Consider the following 25,717-nt stretch of genomic DNA (forward strand, 5'->3'; position numbering starts at 1 on the left):
GCAAACTTGATGCATTATACTAATATATATTTGGCAAATGGACACGGCCCAGATGAATACAGAACTGAAAGGACAAATGGATACGTCAAACTAGCTAACCTGCAGGGATGCAGAAATCCATCGAGTTGGAAATTTTTCTTACGGATGAGCAACTTTTGCAAGGCTACTTGTTCATGGAGAAATAAATTGTGACCTGAAAAGGCAATAGTCCCGTTTTATGTGAGCAAAGTTTACACAAGCTCCATTCATACTAATACCAGCAAGTACCATACGGCTGTGTTGTATATTTACATAATGTATGCTGAAATTTATTGATTAGGACTGAAACCAGTCAGCTTTAATGGATATGACCAATGGAAGCAGACAGGACTGGTTTTGGCAAGATCTGATGATGGTTGCATTAAAACAAATTTCATTGGCTGAAGGATATGGCTTCCCCGTGGAACATTATTTTGAACTCTGTACTCAAACCATCATACATGACTACAATGAATTTTCCTAGGGAATGCACCTGGATGGATCATTTTCTTAAAAAGCTTCGAATGAATGGTGAAAAGTCAACAAAGAGGTCTAAAAGTAAACTTATAGTACAGACAAGGTTATTTCATGTTGTCACATATTTTGTCATATTTTATTGATAAAATGTCAGATGCCTGTGGTAAGAGATACCCTTCAACTACAGACAAGACCAGTGGATTGTTTGCAGGACATGTTATCACAAGGAAAGACACTGTTAAGTTAACATACCAAAAAAGTGCAAAGCACAATACCTGTCAATTCAATTCTGATAATGAAAAGGTCAAATCTGAGAAAAAAATGTTGAATGTGTTTTAGACAGAGTGATCAATAAATACAATGTGAGCCAAACAAAGCATCACAAGATGCTGTTTAATACAGCATATGCCATAACAAAGCAGATAATTTTTTTCAGACTGAATTGTGTTGTAAGGTTCAAATCAGAAATGGAGTTGAACTTGGAACTGATCACATCAACAGAACTCTATCATAGACTTCATCAACAGTATATCTGACATACTACTGAAAAATGGCGAGGATAAATTATCCAGAGCTAAATTTATATTCATAGGCTCAGATGCTGGTACTAATTCAGCAAGATCACATTCTTGTTAGATTTGTAGACCCTGACCATGAAAGTCCAAAAAAGTTTAAATATCCTGTATATTTTATATTTCATATTCATACTGCACACCTTTCAATCATGCAGCTTAATAAAAGTAAAGAGTCTGGTCTTCAACATACAAAACTGCTGCCAGCCCACCAGTCCAATGCCAGCTAATTTCATGGTGGACTGGCATGATAAATACATTGCCATTCCACCTGGCCAGTTAGATATTTAGGTATATCTATTAAATTTTATCGACAAATTGTATATTTTATCGCATTAAAAGAAGTAATGGAAACCAAGTGAGAAATAATGGTAACTTGTTACTGATGATCACTGACAAATCTGGAGCACAGCAATCCGATCTGCTAGGTGAGATGAGAAAATAATAACATATATGCATGCAACAGATGCCAGTAACTTACACCAATCTGATCTGCTAGGTGAGATGAGAAGATAATAACATATATGCATGCAACAGATGCTGGTAACTCACAGCAATCTGATCTGCTAGGTGAGATGAGAAGATAATAACATATATGCATGCAACAGATGCTGGTAGCTCACAGCAATCCAATCTGCTAGGTGAGATGAGAAGATAATAACATATATGCATACAACAGATGCTGGTAACTCGCAGCAATCTGATCTGATAGGTGAGATGAGAAGATAATATATATACATGCAACAGATGCTGGTAACTCACAGCAATCTGATCTGCTAGGTGAGATGAGAAGATAATAACATATATGCATGCAACAGATGCTGGTAACTCACAGCAATCCAATCTGCTAGGTGAGATGAGAAGATAATAACATACATGCATGCAACAGATGCTGGTAACTCACAGCAATCCAATCTGCTAGGTGAGATGAGAAGAAAATAACATATGCATGCAACAGATGCTGGTAACTCACAGCAATCCAATCTGCTAGGTGAGATGAGAAGATAATAACATATATACATGCAACAGATGCTGGTAAATCACAGCAATCCAATCTGCTAGGTGAGATGAGAAGATAATAACATACATGCATGCAACAGATGCTGGTAACTCACAGCAATCCAATCTGCTAGGTGAGATGAGAAGATAATAACATATATGCATGCAACAGATGCTGGTAGCTCACAGCAATCCAATCTGCTAGGTGAGATGAGAAGATAATAACATATATGCATGCAACAGATGCTGGTAACTCACAGCAATCTGATCTGATAGGTGAGATGAGAAGATAATATATATACATGCAACAGATGCTGGTAACTCACAGCAATCTGATCTGCTAGGTGAGATGAGAAGATAATAACATACATGCATGCAACAGATGCTGGTAACTCACAGCAATCCAATCTGCTAGGTGAGATGAGAAGATAATAACATACATGCATTCAACAGATACTGGTAACTCACAGCAATCCAATCTGCTAGGTGAGATGAGAAGAAAATAACATATGCATGCAACAGATGCTGGTAACTCACAGCAATCCAATCTGCTAGGTGAGATGAGAAGATAATAACATATATACATGCAACAGATGCTGGTAAATCACAGCAATCCAATCTGCTAGGTGAGATGAGAAGATAATAACATACATGCATTCAACAGATACTGGTAACTCACAGCAATCCAATCTGCTAGGTGAGATGAGAAGATAATAACATATATGCATGCAACAGATGCTGGTAACTCACAGCAATCTGATCTGCTAGGTGAGATGAGAAGATAATAACATACATGCATGCAACAGATACTGGTAACTCACAGCAATCCAATCTGCTAGATGAGATGAGAAGAAAATAACATATATGCATGCAACAGATGCTGGTAACTCACAGCAATCCAATCTGCTAGGTGAGATGAGAAGAAAATAACATATGCATGCAACAGATGCTGGTAACTCACAGCAATCCAATCTGCTAGGTGAGATGAGAAGATAATAACATACATGCATTCAACAGATACTGGTAACTCACAGCAATCCAATCTGCTAGGTGAGATGAGAAGATAATAACATATATGCATGCAACAGATGCTGGTAACTCACAGCAATCTGATCTGCTAGGTGAGATGAGAAGATAATAACATACATGCATGCAACAGATACTGGTAACTCACAGCAATCCAATCTGCTAGGTGAGATGAGAAAATAATAACATATATGCATGCAACAGATGCTGGTAACTCAAAGCAATCTGATCTGCTAGGTGAGATGAGAAGATAATAACATACATGCATGCAACAGATGCTGGTAACTCACAGCAATCTAATCTGCTAGGTGAGATGAGAAGAAAATAACATATGCATGCAACAGATGCTGGTAACTCACAGCAATCCAATCTGCTAGGTGAGATGAGAAGATAATAACATATATACATGCAACAGATGCTGGTAACTCACAGCAATCCAATCTGCTAGGTGAGATGAGAAGATAATAACATACATGCATGCAACAGATGCTGGTAACTCACAGCAATCCAATCTGCTAGGTGAGATGAGAAGATAATAACATATATGCATGCAACAGATGCTGGTAGCTCACAGCAATCCAATCTGCTAGGTGAGATGAGAAGATAATAACATATATGCATGCAACAGATGCTGGTAACTCGCAGCAATCTGATCTGATAGGTGAGATGAGAAGATAATATATATACATGCAACAGATGCTGGTAACTCACAGCAATCTGATCTGCTAGGTGAGATGAGAAGATAATAACACACATGCATGCAACAGATACTGGTAACTCACAGCAATCCAATCTGCTAGGTGAGATGAGAAGAAAATAACATATGCATGCAACAGATGCTGGTAACTCACAGCAATCCAATCTGCTAGGTGAGATGAGAAGATAATAACATACATGCATGCAACAGATGCTGGTAACTCACAGCAATCCAATCTGCTAGATGAGATGAGAAGAAAATAACATGCATGCAACAGATGCTGGTAACTCACAGCAATCCAATCTGCTAGGTGAGATGAGAAGATAATAACATATATACATGCAACAGATGCTGGTAAATCACAGCAATCCAATCTGCTAGGTGAGATGAGAAGATAATAACATACATGCATTAAACAGATGCTGGTAACTCACAGCAATCCAATCTGCTAGGTGATATGAGAAGATAATAACATATATGCATGCAACAGATGCTGGTAACTCACAGCAATCTGATCTGCTAGGTGAGATGAGAAGATAATAACATACATGCATGCAACAGATACTGGTAACTCACAGCAATCCAATCTGCTAGGTGAGATGAGAAAATAATAACATATATGCATGCAACAGATGCTGGTAACTCAAAGCAATCTGATCTGCTAGGTGAGATGAGAAGATAATAACATACATGCATGCAACAGATACTGGTAACTCACAGCAATCCAATCTGCTAGGTGAGATGAGAAGAAAATAACATATGCATGCAACAGATGCTGGTAACTCACAGCAATCCAATCTGCTAGGTGAGATGAGAAGATAATAACATACATGCATGCAACAGATGCTGGTAACTCACAGCAATCCAATCTGCTAGATGAGATGAGAAGAAAATAACATATATGCATGCAACAGATGCTGGTAACTCACAGCAATCCAATCTGCTAGGTGAGATGAGAAGAAAATAACATATGCATGCAACAGATGCTGGTAACTCACAGCAATCCAATCTGCTAGATGAGATGAGAAGAAAATAACATATATGCATGCAACAGATGCTGGTAACTCACAGCAATCCAATCTGCTAGGTGAGATGAGAAGATAATAACATATATACATGCAACAGATGCTGGTAACTCACAGCAATCCAATCTGCTAGGTGAGATGAGAAGATAATAACATACATGCATTCAACAGATACTGGTAACTCACAGCAATCCAATCTGCTAGGTGAGATGAGAAGATAATAACATATATGCATGCAACAGATGCTGGTAACTCACAGCAATCTGATCTGCTAGGTGAGATGAGAAGATAATAACATACATGCATGCAACAGATACTGGTAACTCACAGCAATCCAATCTGCTAGGTGAGATGAGAAGAAAATAACATATGCATGCAACAGATACTGGTAACTCACAGCAATCAAATCTGCTAGATGAGATGAGAAGAAAATAACATATATGCATGCAACAGATGCTGGTAACTCACAGCAATCCAATCTGCTAGGTGAGATGAGAAGATAATAACATATATGCATGCAACAGATGCTGGTAACTCACAGCAATCCAATCTGCTAGGTGAGATGAGAAGATAATAACATACATGCATTCAACAGATACTGGTAACTCACAGCAATCCAATCTGCTAGGTGAGATGAGAAGATAATAACATATATGCATGCAACAGATGCTGGTAACTCACAGCAATCTGATCTGCTAGGTGAGATGAGAAGATAATAACATACATGCATGCAACAGATACTGGTAACTCACAGCAATCCAATCTGCTAGGTGAGATGAGAAAATAATAACATATATGCATGCAACAGATGCTGGTAACTCACAGCAATCTGATCTGCTAGGTGAGATGAGAAGATAATAACATACATGCATGCAACAGATGCTGGTAACTCACAGCAATCCAATCTGCTAGGTGAGATGAGAAGATAATAACATATATGCATGCAACAGATGCTAGTAACTCTGGTTAAAAACTCTTCTGCATCTGTATATAGAGGATTTCAAATGATTGAATTGAAACAACTCTGCAATAAAATTCTTCTTTAGCTTCAAAGTGGCACTGAAAACCTGTCGACTGATACTAGCATAAATAAATAAGTACTGTTAGTAAGTAAAGTTTACAAACAATAGGTCTTTTAATCAACAATGTAAAATCATTTTCTTAACGTCATGGAGGCATTTTTGTTGGTGGAAGGTACATCCCCCATGTACTTGTGTTCAAGTTGGGTTTGAATTTTACAGCAAGAAACAGTGTTTCATGTGCCATTAAAAGATGAGCATACAATACCATACAATGCTTTATTGGAAATACCATTATCAGATAAGACACCTTTGCTCTAGTGAAACAATATTATGTGAGAAGTACTGCTTTAAATTGACAAGTGTTGTTCAAAAAAGAATGTATATATTAAAGGCCAATGATCTTTGTTATTGGTGACAATTGGTAAATGGAATTATTTGTACAGAAAAGAAGTGTCAACTAAATTATATGTACCACAAAGGTTACTATTATACCATTAAAGCTGAAGCTCACAGGAAATGGGGTCAGCAATGTTTTGACAGCTTTGGGTTTCATACAGCAGGTTTTTTTTGGGGGGGGCATAAAAAAAATGTACATTTTTTTTTTATGATTACAACCTGACGTTATTGTCAAGATCACAGCATAGTCAGCATAGGCTAAATAAAAACTGTGTGGATTAACACACACTGAAAGTAACCTTGAAGAAAACTGGGTACCAGACAAAGACCCAAAAATCATGTGACAGTACATGTATTGCTTCCTGTATAAACAAGACATTTCATTTACTCTTCAAAGGTTTCATCTGTATAATTAAATTGTAGTAATGTACAATTAGCAATATAGGAATAAATCATTACAAAACTTTAACATGTCATCACATAAACAAAGAAATAATATTTTGGAAGAAAAAGTAAATTTATTCGATTTGACAACAATGAGAAAATTTTATGTTGGGAATACTCAAATAAACAAGGCCGTAGCAGATAAGAATATTCTGTAGCATTGGGAAAATGGAGTAAATTGAAAGAATTATTTAAAATATAAAACAATTTATGTACCAAGATGCAAATAATATTTTTGAATGATTTTGCAATGCACATGCCAACAATACCCCACTTAAATTTCACACCTAAGAATACGGATTAATTTATGTTAGCTTGAAATAACTATGTTTTTAAGACAAGAAGAACATTTTAATAATTATTGCTACTTGTAAATGAAGATATTAACTGCTTTAAGTTAAATGTAACTTTCTTACTATATACATATACATATCACAAATAAAGTGCCCCTCTACTAAAGCCACTTTCCCTGGGCAGAAGGGTGGCTGTATAAGAGGGGGACCACTGCAGTGACCCTTACATGTGCTTTTACTGGTGTATAGTGACCCTTACATGTGCTTTTGCTGGTGTATAGTGACCCTTACATGTGCTTTTACTGGTGTATAGTGACCCTTACATGAGCATTTACTTGTGTATAGTGACCCTTACATGGACTTTCAGTTGTGTATAGTGACTCTTACATGAGTGTTTATTTGTGCATAGTGACCCTTACATGAATTTTACTTGTGTATAGTGACCCTTACATGAACGTTTACTTATGTATAGTAACCCTTACATGAACTTTTACTTGTGTATAGTGACCCTCACATGAATGTTTATTTGTGCATAGTGACCCTTACATGAATTTTTACTTGTGTATAATGACCCTTACATCAGCTTTTACTTTTATACGGTGACCCTTACATGAACTTTTACTTGTGTATGGTGACCCTTACCTGAACCTTTACTTGTATATGGTGACCCTTACATGAACTGTTACTAGTGTATAGTGACCCATACGTGAGCTTTACTTGTGTATAGTGACCCTTACATGAACATTTACTTGTGTATAGTGACCAATACATGAACTTTTACTACTGTATAATGACCCTTACATGAGTTGTTACATGTGTATAATGACCATCACATGAGTTTTTACTTGTGTAGAGTGACCCTTACATGAATTTTTACTTGTGTATAGTGACCCTTACATCAGCTTTTACTTTTGTATAGTGACCATTACATGAATTTTTACTTGTGTATAGTGACCCTTAGATGAACTTTTACTTCTGTATAATGACCCTTACCTTGTGACAAATATTCAGCTGCCAAGTAGCACATGAATGGCACACCCACATATATATATTTCAGTGATTTTGGATCTCCTGGGACATTAGTTACATAAAATAAAAAAAATTCCAACAAGATAAATACTTCTGAAAAGTGATGACACGGCCACAATTATTCTATTCCACTGCTGAATCCATTAGAAGAGAATGCACTATATTTGCAAATAGTCTTAAAGGTTCTTCAAAGTCTAGCTTTTTATTTCGTCACAAATGAAGACAAGTATCGAAATATGTATAGACAAACATAAAAACAGAAGCACATGTTGAATTTTTTTTCCTTAATTCTTTACCCAGGTACAATAATGCACATGTTATAAAGAATAATTGACAGTTTATTTTGAATTACCTGTATGATATGCTTCTGTCTGACCAGCTAATACTCTGTGACAATATACACACATATTTCTGTTATTTGTAAGTTATTTTCAAAAGAATAAATCAATAGTAAAGAATATACATGATTTAATGTTACTATCGAACAATTAACTGGTGACTAAAAAAAACAAAGAATGGGCAAAAGCAATGAAAACAAAATATAGCAATATATACACATATTTCTATTCTTTGCAAGTTATTTTCAAATATGAAAGAAATATACAGCAAAAATGAACAAAAAAATCATACTTTGATAATTGAAGACTGGAAGACAAATGATATAATGGATATATTAAAGAACACCAAAACCCCTTTTGTTACATTACAGCACAAGACATAATTTTATATACAAAGACCGAACATTCCATGGCTACGATCTGACATATTCTGGACATAATGGCCATATAAATGGTTTTTTTAAATATAGAGGTTTACAACATCACTGTCAAAACCATGTACTGAAAATCTTGTTTGACAACCTGCAGCAAAGTTATTTTATTTTAGAATTTCATGATCGGAAACTATTTACAAAATATAATACTTACAAATCTGATTTTATGAAAAAACAAATATACAAGTACAATCAGCTCAAGAAATGTAATAGCATAAAATCATGTGACTGCATTAAAAAATACCCAAGGGACTGGTATTTCAAATTTTTGTAGGTGGGGGGCCTGTTTTTAAAAAAAATATTCTCTCACCACTGACACTAAGAGTTCTCATCCCATGCCCATTAATTCACATGTTCATTTGTTACACCCTCAATATTTTTGGATGGACGCTTGATGAAAATCTGTATCTGGATGCATATTAATGAGACCATAAAAAAAAAAAATTCAGGCTTCAGTGACTTCTATTGTCAGTTGCTGGGGGGGGGAGGGTCTGCGGCAGTGTTGTTCTTGTTATAGAGTTCATATGCTTCACCAAAATTACACTGGCAAAATGGTTTGAGAAAGCAAAGTAGATCCCAGAATTTACCAATATGTTAAAAATATAATTACTATCAATGACAGTTTACAGCCAACCACATGCTGGTGAATGCACATAATATATAAAAATTGGAATTCTCAAAGTCTATGGTTATTGTACACAGTGACACAAAAACAGTGCAACAACAGTATGCATCTTGTACTGCCAATAATCACTGCCATAATTACTGTAAATACAACTGGAACAATTCCAAAGACATATCTGGCAAGGTATATGTTAATACTGTAAAATGATGGCACTGGAAGCTTTCCACGTCATTTATAAATATGTCAGTTCTAAATTTTATCAAATGACTGAGCTACTTTATTTAGTTTAGAGCACCCATATTATCATACCTATATATTTTATTCACCTGAAACTTTTAACAACTCATTATATAATTAATATACATAATGACATATTGAGGCATCCAATAAAATTTGAAAATCATTTCACAATAATATTGCCACTCTGGTGGCCTAGTGGTTAGAGCATCTGTTTTTGATGCAGAAGGTTGTGGGTTTGATCCCTGGCTGAGTCATACCAAAGTCTTACAAAAATGGTACTAACAGCTGCCTCACTTGGTACTTGGCATTAAGAGGTTTGTGTTAGGACTGGTTGGCCTGGTGTCAGGATAATGTGACTGGGTGGGACATCATGCTACATGTCTGTGGCATGATGCCCCAGTGCTAGACATCACTATAAACTGTCACACAGCAGACATCGATATGGTATGACTGAAAAATTGTTAAAGCTACGTTAAAAATCCAAATCACACACACATACATGAGCACTCGAAATAATATTCCGTAGTTTTGTAAAATAAAATTAAGATTTTATATCGTGCTATAAATAATCTTAAATTTCTGCTCTATCCAAAAGAAGCAGTTTCAACCTTCTCCTCGCCCAGGATCACTAGAGATCAAAATTATTTGCTAAGGTTCAAAACATTTACCTGAGCCTCTACATCTTGTCTATTATCCTAGATTTTAGATGCCCAAGACAGAAACAGTATACATCAGGGTCCTCACAGCCCTTCAGAATTTTTCTAAGAGTTTTCAAAGACTTCCAAAAGTTTTCAGGGTGCATTTTGTCTTTCAGACCATAATGTTCTCCAGATGTTACTTTGTTAACTTACAGTGCTTTCTTTATGGCATTTGATCAACCAACTTTTATGAAATATCATTTATTCATTGGTTTGAGAAAATATGTGAATACTCAAAAATTTGTCATACAAAAAGTGGTATTTTGTCTGAATTGTATTCATTCAGATAAATTCAAGGAATTTTTAAACATTTAAAAAAAAACCAGATTTAAGACTAAAACCAACTGCCATGAAATCCAAGGGGTTTTCAAGGCAATGATGCCACAAATTCAGATTATTCATCAATATACAAAACATGTAAATGATCACAGCCATGTAAATGACCACAACCATGTAAATGATCACAGCAATGTACATAATCACAACCATGTAAATGATCACAGCAATGTAAATGACCACAGCCGTGTAAATGATCACAACCATGTAAATGATCACAACCATGTAAATGATTACAACCATGTAAATGATCACAAACATGTAAATAATCACAACAATGTAAATGACCACAACCATGTAAATGATTACAACCATGTATATGATCACAACCATATAAATGATTACAACCATGTATATGATCACAACCATAAACAAGATTACAACCATGTATATGATCACAACCAATTGTAAATGATCACAACCATGTAAATGATTACAACCATGTAAATGATCACAAACATGTAAATGATCACAACAATGTAAATGACCACAACCATGTAAATGATTACAACCATGTATATGATCGCAACCATATAAATGATTACAACAATGTATATGATTACAACCAAACCTATACACAATTTAACTACACATGCAGGATATTTTCTTGATAACCAAGTTGAGATACCCACATACAGGTAGATCCAACAATACAAAAGCTTTAGAATTCTTTTTTTATATAGCTCCAAAAGGGGGCATATTTTTGATGTTTTCAGGATCTGTCAGATGCCCATGAAAATAAAACAAACAGATGTTTTATAACAAATAACATATTTATGCTAATCTTGGGGAATAATTTATTATGTACAGCAGCATCCAGTTAAAAGGCAGCAAAAATGTTTGTTGACTACAGTCTGGGGCATACAATTTTATCATCACAGACTTAAACCTCTATGCAGTCCTATGCACAACAAGTACTACTACTAGACTAGCTAACTCCTTTGTTGTTGGTATCATTTGAGCATCGCTTCTGGACATTTCACTTTCCAAAGATAACATGAAACTCACATGTCATGAACATTCAAGCAGAATGCACTAGTATGACAGGGCACCAACATTAAGATGGGAAGTGTAAGCCTTGCTTGAGATCAGCTGTTCAACTTTAGGTGTCAAACGTGGGTCAGAAATACCGTTTGATTGTTTCTTCCAGTGAACACTCCAACACAAATTTCAGTGGGTTCACCTGCATGTCATTGTTTCTGTCTCTTATCTGGTTCCATTGCTGTAAAATTCTTGCATATTTGTTGGCCTTTTCTTGATTATTGACACGTTGATACAGGTTTAACAAACCATGATAATTAACTCCTAAAGCACTGAAGCCATCACCAAAGAGCTTCTTTCCTGTATAGAAAAAATATTACAGTAATCCACAACAAAACAAAAAGAAAAACCTGCAAAATTTATGTATAGACAGGAAAGTCTAAGCAAATGATAGACAGTCATGTTTGTTTATCTGTACAAGCTGCAGGTAGGTTAATCATATATTCCAGTAGTCTGTGAGATTAAACAAATATAGCAGTGACCAAGATTATTAATGCTCAGGATTTAGACAGTCATCTTCCATTATATATTGTTTCCTTATATTCAATTTTACACAAAGAGCTAAAATAAACTTTCAGGTTAAATTTTAAGCTGATCATATAATCAATTTGATCAAAATTAGACCTTAAGACTAGGCCATTCTATTGTGCAAAGATACAGACTATGCCATTCTATTCTGCAAAGATACAGACTATGCCATTATATTATGCAAAGATACAGACTATGCCATTCTATTATGTGAAGATACAGACTATGCCATTCTATTATGCGAAGATACAGACTACGCCATTCTATTCTGCAAAGATACAATACAGTTACATTGAAGTCATACATGTAATAATAGGAGAATAGGTAATAGGATGAGGCAATGCCAACCATCCTATGTGTACCATGATTGCCCTGGAAGGAATAAGGATTTTTCCCTGTAAGAAGGTAAACTGCACTCCTAATAAGAGAACTGAATCATTGGCAGTTGCTATTCAGTGACTCCATTACCCACATAAGAAAAAGGAAAACAATGACATTCTTATCCTGGAAATCCCTGGGCAAATCCAATGAAAGCAGACCTGCCATCTTGAGTGAAATGAAAACTGGGATGCCAAAGTTAAAAAAATCAGGAGAAAAACAAAAGGATCAGTGTTTATGACCAAATATTTTTAAAAATTTACAAAAGAATTGAAATCTCCATTGCCTTATGCTATTTACTTAGCGTGAAAAGTGTATGCTACAGCTATATGGTGACAATCTAATTTTTCCATTTTCACGTTTCAATTTTATGCGGATATTCACCGATAATTACGTATAAGTGTAAAAGATTAACATGGAAAATTATAGATGATTGTGGTGTATTTATTGTGGAATTTTTGCATTACTTTTGCTCTCTTTGAAGGAAACACAGCTATCATGAATCAAAATGTTTTTCCTGATCACTGAAAAAATCTGTGTGTGCGTGATTTCGATTTTTAACGTAACTTTAACAATTTTTCAGTCATATCGCTACGATGTCTACAGTGTGACAGTTTAAAGTGATGTCTAGCACTGGGTCATCATGCCACAGACATGTAGCATGAATCTAAATTTTGGGTAAAAATTTGGAAAATCAATTTTTGGATAATTGTAATATTTAGATATTTAAACAAATTTTCAGGATGATCCCAGGTAAATTGGGATAAGTGGCAAGTCTACGAAAGTGCTGTTCTATGCCTCACAAATGCATATCAATAATTTACTAAAGGCCTGTAATTTTAGCCACCTAGTTGTAATTCACTTGTCATTCTAACATGGACAGCTGGAGAAACCAACATAAACAGTTTCTACCACCTTACTATGAATGCATGCGACTACATTTACCCTAGTTGATTATCTTGCCCTTTCTATACCAACCATTAGCTAATGCAAGGTCAAAATTATTGGTACATATCATGTTATCCAGACTGATATTTAATGCATTATTTGTCAACAATTCATAACAAAGTCAAACTTGTTGGCTTAATCTCACACACAATTTTGTGCAATACAGCATTGTCAATCATTTCAGTTTAAGTGTTACAAAAACCTAATAAATGAACAGAATTTGGGCATGCCATACTGTTGCAGATAAAGTCTGAAAAATTGATACTTTAAACCATAATCTGTGTGTTTTTAAAACTGTTTTGAAAACAACAATAAAATCACACCCGTGAATAGCTATGATATACCATTTTGATCTGTCCAGTATCGAGACTTCTTCTCTAAGGCTAGAGATGGTAATCGGTCAGAATTTCATAATCGATAATCGGTTCCACTAAACCAACTGATAATCAATTCTAATTGGTTACTAAGAGTAAATTTTAATTTTTGTTTATTTTACGGTTATACCTTCGCTCAAGAGTTTAAAATGTTAAAAAAATGTGCAGGAATAATCTCTTTTAACAACATGTTTACTTGAACTTGATAAAAACATTACACATTTTTTCTATTGTGTCATGTTATTTTTTTTTCTACAACTTTGTTAAAAAAAGCAACATTTTATGGATGATCAGTCTTACATACTGTTTCAGACCCCCTTTATCCTTTTGTTCATATGTGATGTTTCTGTAATTTAAAGTATAGAAGGTCATGGTTTTCTTGTTTGTCATTGTTTACAAATACTACAAAGGTTTTTTACATTTAAACTGAAACAAACCACGAAAATGTGTTTAAATTTAACATTAACTTAATCATGTAATAAATTTGACTCTATGTTCCTAATTGTGAAAGTCTGAAAAAACGGAATATGGTATGGTTTATATTTGTAAGTTGTGAAGGGAATAAATAATTCAATTGATTGAAAGCCCTATTTATACAGGAGTTTTACTTACCTTTGTGTATTGCATGCACCTAAAAAGAAGTAGTCTCCCTTTACACACAATCAATTATGGAGTTTCACAATAGATTAGCTTATTGGTTTGCTCAACCAACTGATATTCAGTTATAATACAATAGGCAAAACTATTTGAATTTTCACGGATGAATTTCAGTTTCAACTCAAGTGGTCATTCAGGTATGACATTCCATGTCATATTAGATCTAAACAGTAGAGATCGAAAGTGATGGAATCAGATTTTAAACCAGTTCCTTATCTAACTTACCTACTGCAATAGACCTAAGGTACAATTTTTCTGCCTCCACAAACTTTTGCATGTCATAATTGTAAAGTGAAGCTAAGTGACCAACAGATAGTGCCACTTCATAATCGTCCAAGCCTAAAAGCCGTTCCTTGATTTCAATTGCTTTCAAGTGCATTTCTTCTGCTTCCTGTCAAACATAAATAAAAATATTTAAAAATAAATCATGCACTATTGAATGATAAAGGTAAAAAATACTGTTCATGCAGGAATAAAATGCAGTAAAATGGTAATACTGGACACATAAAATTCTGAAGCCAATTTTAAATAATCATATTGCACTGTTCATGTAACCCCACCCCACCCACGATGTTATTTCCATGAAAAGCCAAATAAGTAACCATCTCTACTTAGGAATCTCCTCTTAATGCTTCTAATCATACTCCTATGGCATGGAAGTCTATAACTGTATAATGTCCCTCCAGTAGCACTAGTTTATGAGTAGCAATAACAAACCTTAGTTTAAACATGCTAGATGCTGAAATTTGCAAAAACCAACCGTAGCTAACATGCCAGATGCTGAAATTAGCAATAACAAACTTTAGCTAACATGCCAGTTGCTGAAATTAGCAATAACAAACCTTAGCTAACATGCCAGATGCTGAAATTAGCAATAACAAACCTTAGCTAACTGAATGAAAGGCTGTAGCTTATGCACACCTTGTCCAATATGAATTTCTTTAGCTCCACTTGTCACAAACCAAAGGAGATAACAAAATATCTCAAAGGGTTAAAGAAACACAAAGTCTATAAAAAATTTGTATGACCAAATCCTTGATGTAAATCTCTGTACCTACTTAAAGTTTTATGCTAAATATCAAGAAAACCATCTTAGAGAGTACAAACATTTTGCAGCATCAGAGGTCCTACTTCATAAAGATTCATTCCTAGATGAAAATCTATTAACTCATTCAGCAGCATCAAGGTCATTTAAGATACACGACAGTGGGTGGTACTACAAAAAAGCAGACAGATATAGCTCTTACACTGATACCAAATAATCTGGACATAATCTGGACATTCTAGTTTTACTACGAAATACAGAGGGAAAAACCTAATTTTTTGGACCAGTTTTTTTTCTCACCCAAAATTTGCTCGTGGTTGGAATCTGATTTTGTCAGGATTTTAGACCTTTTGAACTCAGATCTAAGGCAGACTGGTCTGAACTGCACAGACAGGTGAACCTTTGCAAAAACTAGAACAAGGTGGGCATTTGGAATAAGAGTGGTCTCCATAAAAAAATGCTGGGTCCATTAAGCAAAAAAAAAAAAAAAACTACAAATTTTAGCCTTCTGCTCATGCACAAGCAAAATAACCAATGGAAAATGATGTTTCTAATACAACTAGGCATTATTCTCATGGATAATTTGTTGAAAGTCAATGTATTAGGATGTATTCAGAAATTATAAGCCCCCAAAACGTCTTTCCTACTCACATTTCAGGCAAAAACTACAAAAACCTCCAGGGCCAAATGAGTTAAGAGGTTAAATATGAGCAAACAAAAAAACTTTAAACAAAACCCTTAATGCAAACTTTTAAAGACCATATTCATAACCCTTATGCTAAAAAGTGGAAAGCAGGTAATTCGCAGAACAAACTATCTAAGCATGATAATGGCTAAGGCCCAGCATGATGAAGGGTTCAGAAATATGCAATGTAACATTTTAAAGACAACCTTAAAAAATTGGTGATACCAAAGTTACTGTCACAAAAAACAGTAACTTTTAAATTTTACTTTCCCAGTAATATGGGCATAGCAATCAAAAGCAACACTCAGTAATGGCTGCCATTTCTATGGCATGATATGACAAGTTCCTTTCAAACCAACAAAACAATGATTTAAGTTTCCACACATTAACTCTCACTTCTATCTATCACATGATCAATTTTTAATGCAGTGCATTAGCTCTCACTTCTATCTATCACATGATCAATTTTGAATGCAGTGCATTAGCTCTCACTTCTATCTATCACATGATCAATTTTTAATGCAGTGCATTAGCTCTCACTTCTATCTATCACATAATCAATTTTTTAATGTTGTGCATTAACTCTCACTTCTATGTATCATTGCAGGATCAAATTTTTCATGTTGTGCATTAACTTCCACTTCAATCTATCATCACAGGATCAAAGTTTCCAAGATATGCAGACCTACCAACCCTGACAAGGCAGTTGCATTTCTATCCATATGTTTGACCAGTTGCAGTAAAGTGTAACAAAAGATCATAAACTGCTATTGTAAAGCTGGAAAACATATTCAAAAGTTCTGTATTTGAAACATGCAGTGATGGTAAACATTATGATCAATAGAGAAGTTGGTAAAGTACACGTAGACCTTATTTACCACTAGTACAGTAACTTCAGTTACAACCTGGTGCAGCTCAACAGCTTGTTGCTGTCTCTCAACTTGTAATTCTTGGAATAATTTTCCATTTCACATGAAGATGGCAATCTTCCACAACGAGACATGCTCATTAACACAATATCCAATAAATCCAATTGTATCCCTTTCTGCCTTTTATTCGCATTAATCTGAATAGTCTTTTTTATTCTTCTGTGCTACATAATAACATTTTTAAGAACTTATTTTCATCTCGTCTTCAACATGCATCGCTTAATCGATGCCATTTAATAAAAATCTATACTCAACAGTTTGATCATGCAACATGAAAAAATGAGCAGTTTAAAGTGTCTGAGTTACTGCTCTAAAGTTAGTCTGATTCCCTGACAAATTCCACAAATTCTGATATGAAACCCAGATCCAAATCAAACACAGATAAACCAATTACACACTGTTTTGGCAATAATCATTTTTCCATGTTTTTGCTTTAATTCTTAAGTCCATATTTTAAGGGTCATTTTATATGACTTAAGGAAAAATCATAAGGGTTTGCAGGTCTGGCTATGCATTAACTCTCACTTCAATCTAGTATCAAAAGTTTCCATGCTATGCATTAACATCCACTTCAATCTAGTATCAAAAGTTCCCATGCTATGCATTAACTCTCACTTCAATCTAGTATCAAACGTTCCCATGCTATTTATTAACTCTCACTTCAGTCTAGTATCAAAAGTTCCCATGCTATGCATTAACTCTCACTTCAATCTAGTATCAAAAGTTCCCATGATATGCATTAACTTCCACTTCAATCTAGTATCAAAAGTTCCCATGCTATGCATTAACTCTCACTTCAATCTAGTATCAAAAGTTCCCATGCTATGCATTAACTCTCACTTCAATCTAGTATCAAAAGTTCCCATGCTATGCATTAACTCTCACTTCAATCTAGTATCAAACGTTCCCATGCTTCACATTAACTCTCACTTCAGTCTAGTATCAAAAGTTCCCATGCTTCACATTAACTCTCACTTCAATCTAGTATCAAAAGTTCCCATGCTTCACATTAACTCTCACTTCAATCTAGTATCAAAAGTTCCCATGCTTCACATTAACTCTCACTCCAGTCTAGTATCAAAAGTTCCCATGCTATGCATTAACTCTCACTTCAGTCTAGTATCAAAAGTTCCCATGCTTCACATTAACTCTCACTTCAATCTAGTATCAAAAGTTCCCATGCTATGCATTAACTCTCACTTCAGTCTAGTATCAAAAGTTCCCATGCTTCACATTAACTCTCACTTCAGTCTAGTATCAAATGTTCCCATGCTTCACATTAACTCTCACTTCAATCTAGTATCAAAAGTTCCCATGCTTCACATTAACTCTCACTTCAATCTAGTATCAAAAGTTCCCATGCTATGCATTAACTCTCACTTCAATCTAGTATCAAAAGTTCCCATGCTTCACATTAACTCTCACTTCAATCTAGTATCAAAAGTTCCCATGCTATGCATTAACTCTCACTTCAATCTAGTATCAAAAGTTCCCATGCTTCACATTAACTCTCACTTCAATCTAGTATCAAAAGTTCCCATGCTATGCATTAACTCTCACTTCAATCTAGTATCAAAAGTTCCCATGCTTCACATTAACTCTCACTTCAATCTAGTATCAAAAGTTCCCATGCTATGCATTAACTCTCACTTCAATCTAGTATCAAAAGTTCCCATGCTTCACATTAACTCTCACTTCAATCAAGTATCACAGGATCAAAATTTTCATGCCAAGCATTAACTTCCACTTTAATCTAGCAAATGTTCAAGATTACCGTATACTGCATTAAGTTACTCATGTACAATATAATGTAATTTAGCTGTGAATAAAAAGTATATAAAAACTAGATGTCCTTGCAACCAAGCTGAAGGAAAAATTAGCCTCATTTAAATAAGTAAACAAGAGGAAGAAAACAAACACTCATGAATACCTCAAACTGGTGCATGGACTGATACAGTCTGCCTAAGTTTCCATAATGTTTGGCTATCAGGACATTGTTTTCTCCAAGGACTCTTTTGGTCGATGCAAGGGACTGGAGATGAAGTTCTTTAGCTTCATTCAACATCAGATCCTCAAGCGGTTTCCTCAGAATATCAATGGCAATTTCTTCTATTACTAATGCTGTAAATGAGAAAGAAAGGATTATCAACTTTGCTACCTTTTCAAATCTTACTAATAAACCTTAATGATTTCAATCATTATTTTTCATGGTTTTGTCTCATGGACTCCATTTAGTTGTTTTGATCCATGCAAGACAGTTTGCTAAAGTATTACATACTTTAATAACATGAATTCCTTCTCTGAAATTACTTCAAAAAATGCCATGATGGAATCAAAAAATAATTTCTTCTCACCTCAAAGAGTTGAAAAAATAAAGCAATCTTATATTGGACCCCCTTGACTTGAATTTTCTTCTCCTGGTGTGGTAACCTCAACATATATTCTATAATGCCTTCCTCATTTGAATACACAATCAAAATACTGATGATGTTATTATGCTGATAATGTCGATGATTTTAATAATTTTAATTATCAAAAGACAAATTGTTCTTCTTTAGAAACAGAAATTCTTGTTTACAGAAAGGAAATTAACCTTTTATGCTCTAATCCAATTGTGTACTCATTCCTTCTATGGCAGGGTTCGGCAACCTATTTTACATAGCATGCCACTTTTTTCTGGAATAATTACAAAATGAACAAGCATGTGCCACCAGTAAGAGAATAACACTGTTAAAATCGAGATTTTGGGATGTCCTTTGCATGCCACACAAAACATCTTGATGTGCCACCTTGTGGCACACATGCTGTAGGTTGCAGACAAGTTTTATGGCTACATCCCTATTATCGATCAACCATCTTCTTTTCACGATTTTTTTTATATATATATTATCAATGGGAGAAAACTAAAGCTGGATGGTGTGGTATGGCCTGCAACACAATTTTAATGTTCCACAAAGAAATTTGAATGACCAACATAGAATCTTGTTGTTTAATACATACCATTAATCCTAACATCAACATTGACATAAAATGTGAATGTTTAACATGGAATCTAGCTAAATATTTGGGTAGATGACTGCTCTAAGGCACTAGATTTTACAGATCACTGATATTACACCTCCATGTGGATTTATGTCTCTGGCTTTGCCAACATGAATATGTTACAAAGCTTGCAAATAGCTTCCCAGGGTTCTCCCTCCACCAGATATAATAGCCATAATTGCCTATCATGTGCTGAAAATTGAAAATTGGCATTCAACCCACAACAACAATGCAGGCAAACACTACTGACCTTTTAACCTTTTGGATGAACATAAGAGAAGATGTTCATCATCTAAGATGTGTCCCAATATCTTTATTGCCTTTTCTGCAAGGTCTCTGGAATAAAAGAGCAGAAAGGAATTTTTCTTAAGAATTAAACTTCTTCAAAAATACACACCCAATCACATTAACATTAGGAAAATTAATATCTGCTACTTCATATCTGGCTCTCCTTGAATGACATAAAAACATTTATCCATCTATAAATAAAAATATACAGAAAGAGAAGTAAGTTACACATATTACCTCCCTGCTCCCAGTAGGTGGCCAGCCATATTCAATGTTGCCAGTTGCTAGCATTTGTAGTATTGATATTATTGTGATTAGTTAATGAAGAAACAATATAAAAAAATACATTAACCAGTTGCAATAAGTTTTGGAGAGAATGTAAGAAGGAAACTAATGCTTAAACATCCAACCTGTCCCCCAGTTGGACTCACAAAACCAAAACATATTTATATGCCATTCCAAACAACCACTTTCCCACTGACTTGGAACAAAAAAAATACAGTCTTGTAGTGTATGATGAAAAGTGTGTAATAAAAAATTATGCTTCAAACTGAGAACGATACTTATGTGATACCAATCAGCTACAAGAGTTTTAAAATCTTTACATTTCATCTTCTTTGATACATGTTAACATTTCATTGTTTTTTTTCCATTAAAGTTCTTTTGTAATTCTTCATCAACTTTTGTAGAATTTACCTTTTAATCTGAACCATAAAACACGCTAAAAATAAGTCACTAAACCAAGAGAACCCAGAATGGCACATTATATGCCCATGTTTAATAGTCATGTACATTAAGGCATGGTTGACTCTCAAAATTATCAACAAATAAACTGGACCATTGATTCAAGTGTATGAATTTGAACTCAGAATATTGTGCAGAACGCATGATTTTCTTATCAGACTTACTGACCCGTAGATCCTGGAATCTACTGCTTTCTTTATGAACCTGAGTAAAAGAAATCCATGTTTTGTGAAGGAACTTGCTTATAAATAAGTAGTTCTGCATAACCCATATCTTTTGGGACCAGATTCAACAACTTTGACCATTGCATCCCAAATTAAAATGCCTCCACCATACCAGAAGTGCAAGCCATCCACAAACTTTAGTCCAGCCAAGCAGTCTAGAACTGAAGTAATTACAGTGACCTCTGACCCTCACATTAGCTTCTGCTTAACCCATGTGCAAGCTATTCACAAAGTTTGGTCCAAGCCTGTCACGTAGTTACTGTAGAGAAACCATTTTTGTCACAGTAACCTTGATCATTGACCTTTTGACCTCCAAATCAATAGCTGTCTTATGTAATTCAATCAATGCTGTCCAAAGTTTGTTCCAGGTCAGAAGCCATACTTCTTCCTGTTCGTGACATTGACCTTTAACGTCTTGAGATCAGAGTCAAAGATATTGGTTCAGGTATGTGATGCAGAAATGGTACAATTACAAGGGGAATTGTTCTTCTTTCACTCAGTGACCTTGACCTTTAACCCAGAAACCAAGAGGCTTCTTTACCAAATGCATGCTTTCCCTGAAGTCTGGTGAACAAGAAAAGTTAAGACAGATTTACAGACGCACAGAGTCATAGCATAAGATCTTCCACCAAAAGATGGGTGTTTAAAAGGAGGAAAAAATGTAAAGAAAACAAGCAGAACATTCAGCCCAGATTATGGTAAGTAACAGACTAAAAAATGTACGTACCTTGCATCATAAAACCCCCAAGAACTGTGCTGCTGAACATAAGAGGCATATGCTAAACCCTCATAAGCAACTGCAACATGCAAGTTATAGCCACCAAATACTGACTTCCGAATGTCCAGGGCATTCTGTAACAAAGAAAAAAATTAAAGTTTTGATTGTTATTTTTACAGTGTAGCAACATATTACTGTTATACAATGCTGAGCCAAACAGTAATGTTTTTTATCCTTGGACACAACAGGACAACCAGCTTGGGCTGATGATAAGACTTGAACCCACATCCTTTTAATCCCTATGTGTTTGGCAGACTAACCACTAAGCCACCATAGCTGACAACAGAAAAGGAAGTCAGTAGTGCACACACACACAAACAGAATTTTAATTATTGACTCAGTCATAAAACAAACTTATTAGCTAAGAGAGGTCATAGAGAACATTGCAAATAAATGTGATCAAACTAAAGAGACAAGGTTATCTATATCACTTCCACTGCAAATATGTCAGTTACACTGAGGAGGTATATGTTGATGACTTCATAAAAATGACAGACATCACAAGTTTTGCTCTTGAAATGAAAGTCTGATTGACGGATGGAAAAATGAAGAGACAAATCAACAAAAGCATTAAAATAATGACACCAAAGAACTGTAATTAGCACATACTTTTTCACTAGTCTAACTGTAAACAGTAAAATCTACTTGCCTAATCTGTGTAAAAAATTAACTAATGTTGATGTTGGGTATAAACATTAAAAATATTCAATTGAAGAGTTAAGGCACATCTTGACCACATGTCTAATAAGTGTACCAAGTTTCTGAAACAACTTAATGGCTTTTGGAGTTTCCTGGAAACTAAAGTGGGACTGATGGATGGATGGATGAACAGAAAGGGATGAAAACATTAAATATTCCAACAGAATTTCAAGTAGCAAAAGGCACATCTACACTAACAGTCTTAATGATCATAGGACATCTCAGGCCAAAACTGACAAACCCTGAAGGAATGATCGCACCAGCTTCTCTGTACATTGAGAAACCAAAGTAGTTGCATGGTAACTTTGCATGTCAAATAGCAAGGATTAAAACTTGGGCAGGAAAATAATGTCTACTCACCTGATAAACTTGTATGGCTGCATTGACAGAGTCCACATTTACAAGGTAGAAGCCATAGTCTAACAGCGCATCTGCGTACTTGGGGTGCTTAGATCCAAAACAGTTCCTACATAAATGATGAAAACTGAATCACTGTCAGTAAATTATACAAATATAATAACCCATAATCCTGTCATTAAATGCATAACAATTCAATTGCACCTTAGTCATACAGACAAGTGATATTAATATTTATTTTGTGTTATGATGTGTATTGGCTCCACTAAATACCAGCCATTATCTCCTGGATGGTGGTCAAGTGAAGTATAAACTACAAGACTTTCAAAATATAAAATTATTCTACATTACAATTACATGACAATGAAGAAATAAAATTCAATTTCCTATTTAACAAAACTTGTATTTACTTAAGCTTTTATTCCCAATCTTGCTTTATTTTCTGAATTCATTAAGGACAAGATGGAAAACAAAACTGGTTATGAAAATCTGTTTAAATTTCATGATCAAAGACTGGATAAATAATGTGAAAAGCATGACAAACTAACCTGGCAAAAGAAACAGCCTGCTTGATAAGGACATCTGCTTTATGGAACTCTCTCTTCACAACACAAGCCTGAAATACAAAACTGTATACTGTACTTCATATTTGCTTACAATACATATTCTGAAATTAGTATGGGGAATGCAGTGTCAAAATCATAAAACCCTCAATTTCTTTTTTTAATATTATTAATATAACAGCGGCTCTGTGGAATTTAACAACCAGTACATATTCAGACAGACACAAATTTAGAATCTGCAAACAAAGCAAACTTGCAGCAAATATGTTTTCCTCCAAACATGATGATAACAGTACTGTATAATTAAATACATACAAATTACACAAAGAAAAATTACTTTCCTGCCAAAGGTTCTATCATTAAGATTTAAACTGACTATATTTGGACTTTTCTGAACAAATGGAAATGGTAATTATTATTTCCAGGAGAAAGAAAACTCCTGGACACAGTTCAATATAAACAGCATTTCTTTTAACCTTTGTACTTCACAATAGTTTATCTTCTAACCTTCTACTCAAATATTAACACGTACACAATTTAAAAATAAAACATTAGGAATTAACTTATTTTGCATTTTGCAAACTCCTGTCTAATTTTTTGATTTTACATACCTTTGAACACTGGCAAAGAACATCAACCAAGTCCTGTCAAAAGAAAAGAAATTAATGATATTTTTTAATTATAGGTTATTGTATTTGGGAGTAATGTGTGACCTTGGCATCATCATCACACACCAGGACCCCTCACATCTAAATACACCAATAGTTAAAACACACATATCAGGACTCCTCACATCTAAATACACCAATAGATAAACCACACATATCAGGACTCCTCACATCTAAATACACCAATAGATAAACCACACATATTGGGACTCCTCACATCTAAATACACCAATAGCTAAACCACAAACATCAGGACTCCTCATATCTAAATACACCAACAGCCAAACCAGACATATCAGGACTCCTCACATTGAAATACACTAATAGCTAAACCACACACACCAGAACTCCTCACATCTAAATACACCAATAGATAAACTACACACACCAGGACTCCTCACATCTAAATACACCAATAGCTAAACCACACATATCAGGACTCCTCACATCTAAATACCCCAATAGCTAAACCACACATATCAGGACTCCTCAAATCTAAATACACCAATAGGTAAACCACATACATCAGGACTCCTCACATCTAAATACACCAATAGCTAAACCACACATATCAGGACTCCTCACATCTAAATACCCCAATAGCTAAACCATACATATCAGGACTCCTCACATCTAAATACACCAATAGCTAAACCACACATATCAGGACTCCTCACATCTAAATACATCACTAACAGCATCAGTGAGACAGAAACTCACTTTGCAAAATCTAGAATTTATCACAGATACTGTGAAAATACAGAAAAAACACAAGAAAAAGGCACTAATATTCATTTTTGGTTCAAATTCAGTTTGAGATTAAATGAGAATATACACTGAGGTTGGTTTCAGGTAACTCGTGAGATGGTAGACAATCCTTAAGTTTTGCTTTGGTAATATACACTCAGTTCACAGATGAGAGAGCAAGTATTGCACATTTGTCATTCCACCAAAGTCATAACTCAATCTTTTATGCTCCTGTAAGGAAAGCTTTGAGTCAGAAGATTGTAGTTTATAGTAAGTACCTATAGTTCCTTCATGGGTAAGGCTGGTATTCTTTATACAGAAAGTGCTTTCCTTCTAAGGGAAGTGTTAATATC

General features: G+C 34.8%; 1 protein-coding gene across 1 annotated transcript in view; it reads right to left on the reverse strand.

Moving 5' to 3' along the window:
- Positions 1–11,367: 11,367 nt before the first annotated feature.
- Positions 11,368–25,717, reverse strand: part of LOC149779787 (amyloid protein-binding protein 2-like) — a 36,372-nt gene continuing 22,022 nt past the window's right edge. Inside the window, exons 7-14 of the mRNA XM_089938465.1 lie at positions 24,561–24,593; positions 23,935–24,002; positions 23,390–23,495; positions 22,280–22,404; positions 20,547–20,632; positions 19,185–19,375; positions 14,821–14,986; positions 11,368–12,010 (exon numbers count right to left, since the gene is read on the reverse strand). Coding sequence (XP_089794591.1) covers positions 11,790–12,010; positions 14,821–14,986; positions 19,185–19,375; positions 20,547–20,632; positions 22,280–22,404; positions 23,390–23,495; positions 23,935–24,002; positions 24,561–24,593 — 996 coding nt within the window. The 3' untranslated portion in view covers positions 11,368–11,789. The remainder of the gene's footprint in view (positions 12,011–14,820; positions 14,987–19,184; positions 19,376–20,546; positions 20,633–22,279; positions 22,405–23,389; positions 23,496–23,934; positions 24,003–24,560; positions 24,594–25,717) is intronic.

The sequence above is a fragment of the Sinohyriopsis cumingii genome, chromosome 17 (genome assembly GCF_028554795.1).
Source record: "Sinohyriopsis cumingii isolate HCF-2022 chromosome 17, ASM2855479v2, whole genome shotgun sequence".
In the NCBI taxonomy this organism is placed as follows: domain Eukaryota; kingdom Metazoa; phylum Mollusca; class Bivalvia; order Unionida; family Unionidae; genus Sinohyriopsis; species Sinohyriopsis cumingii.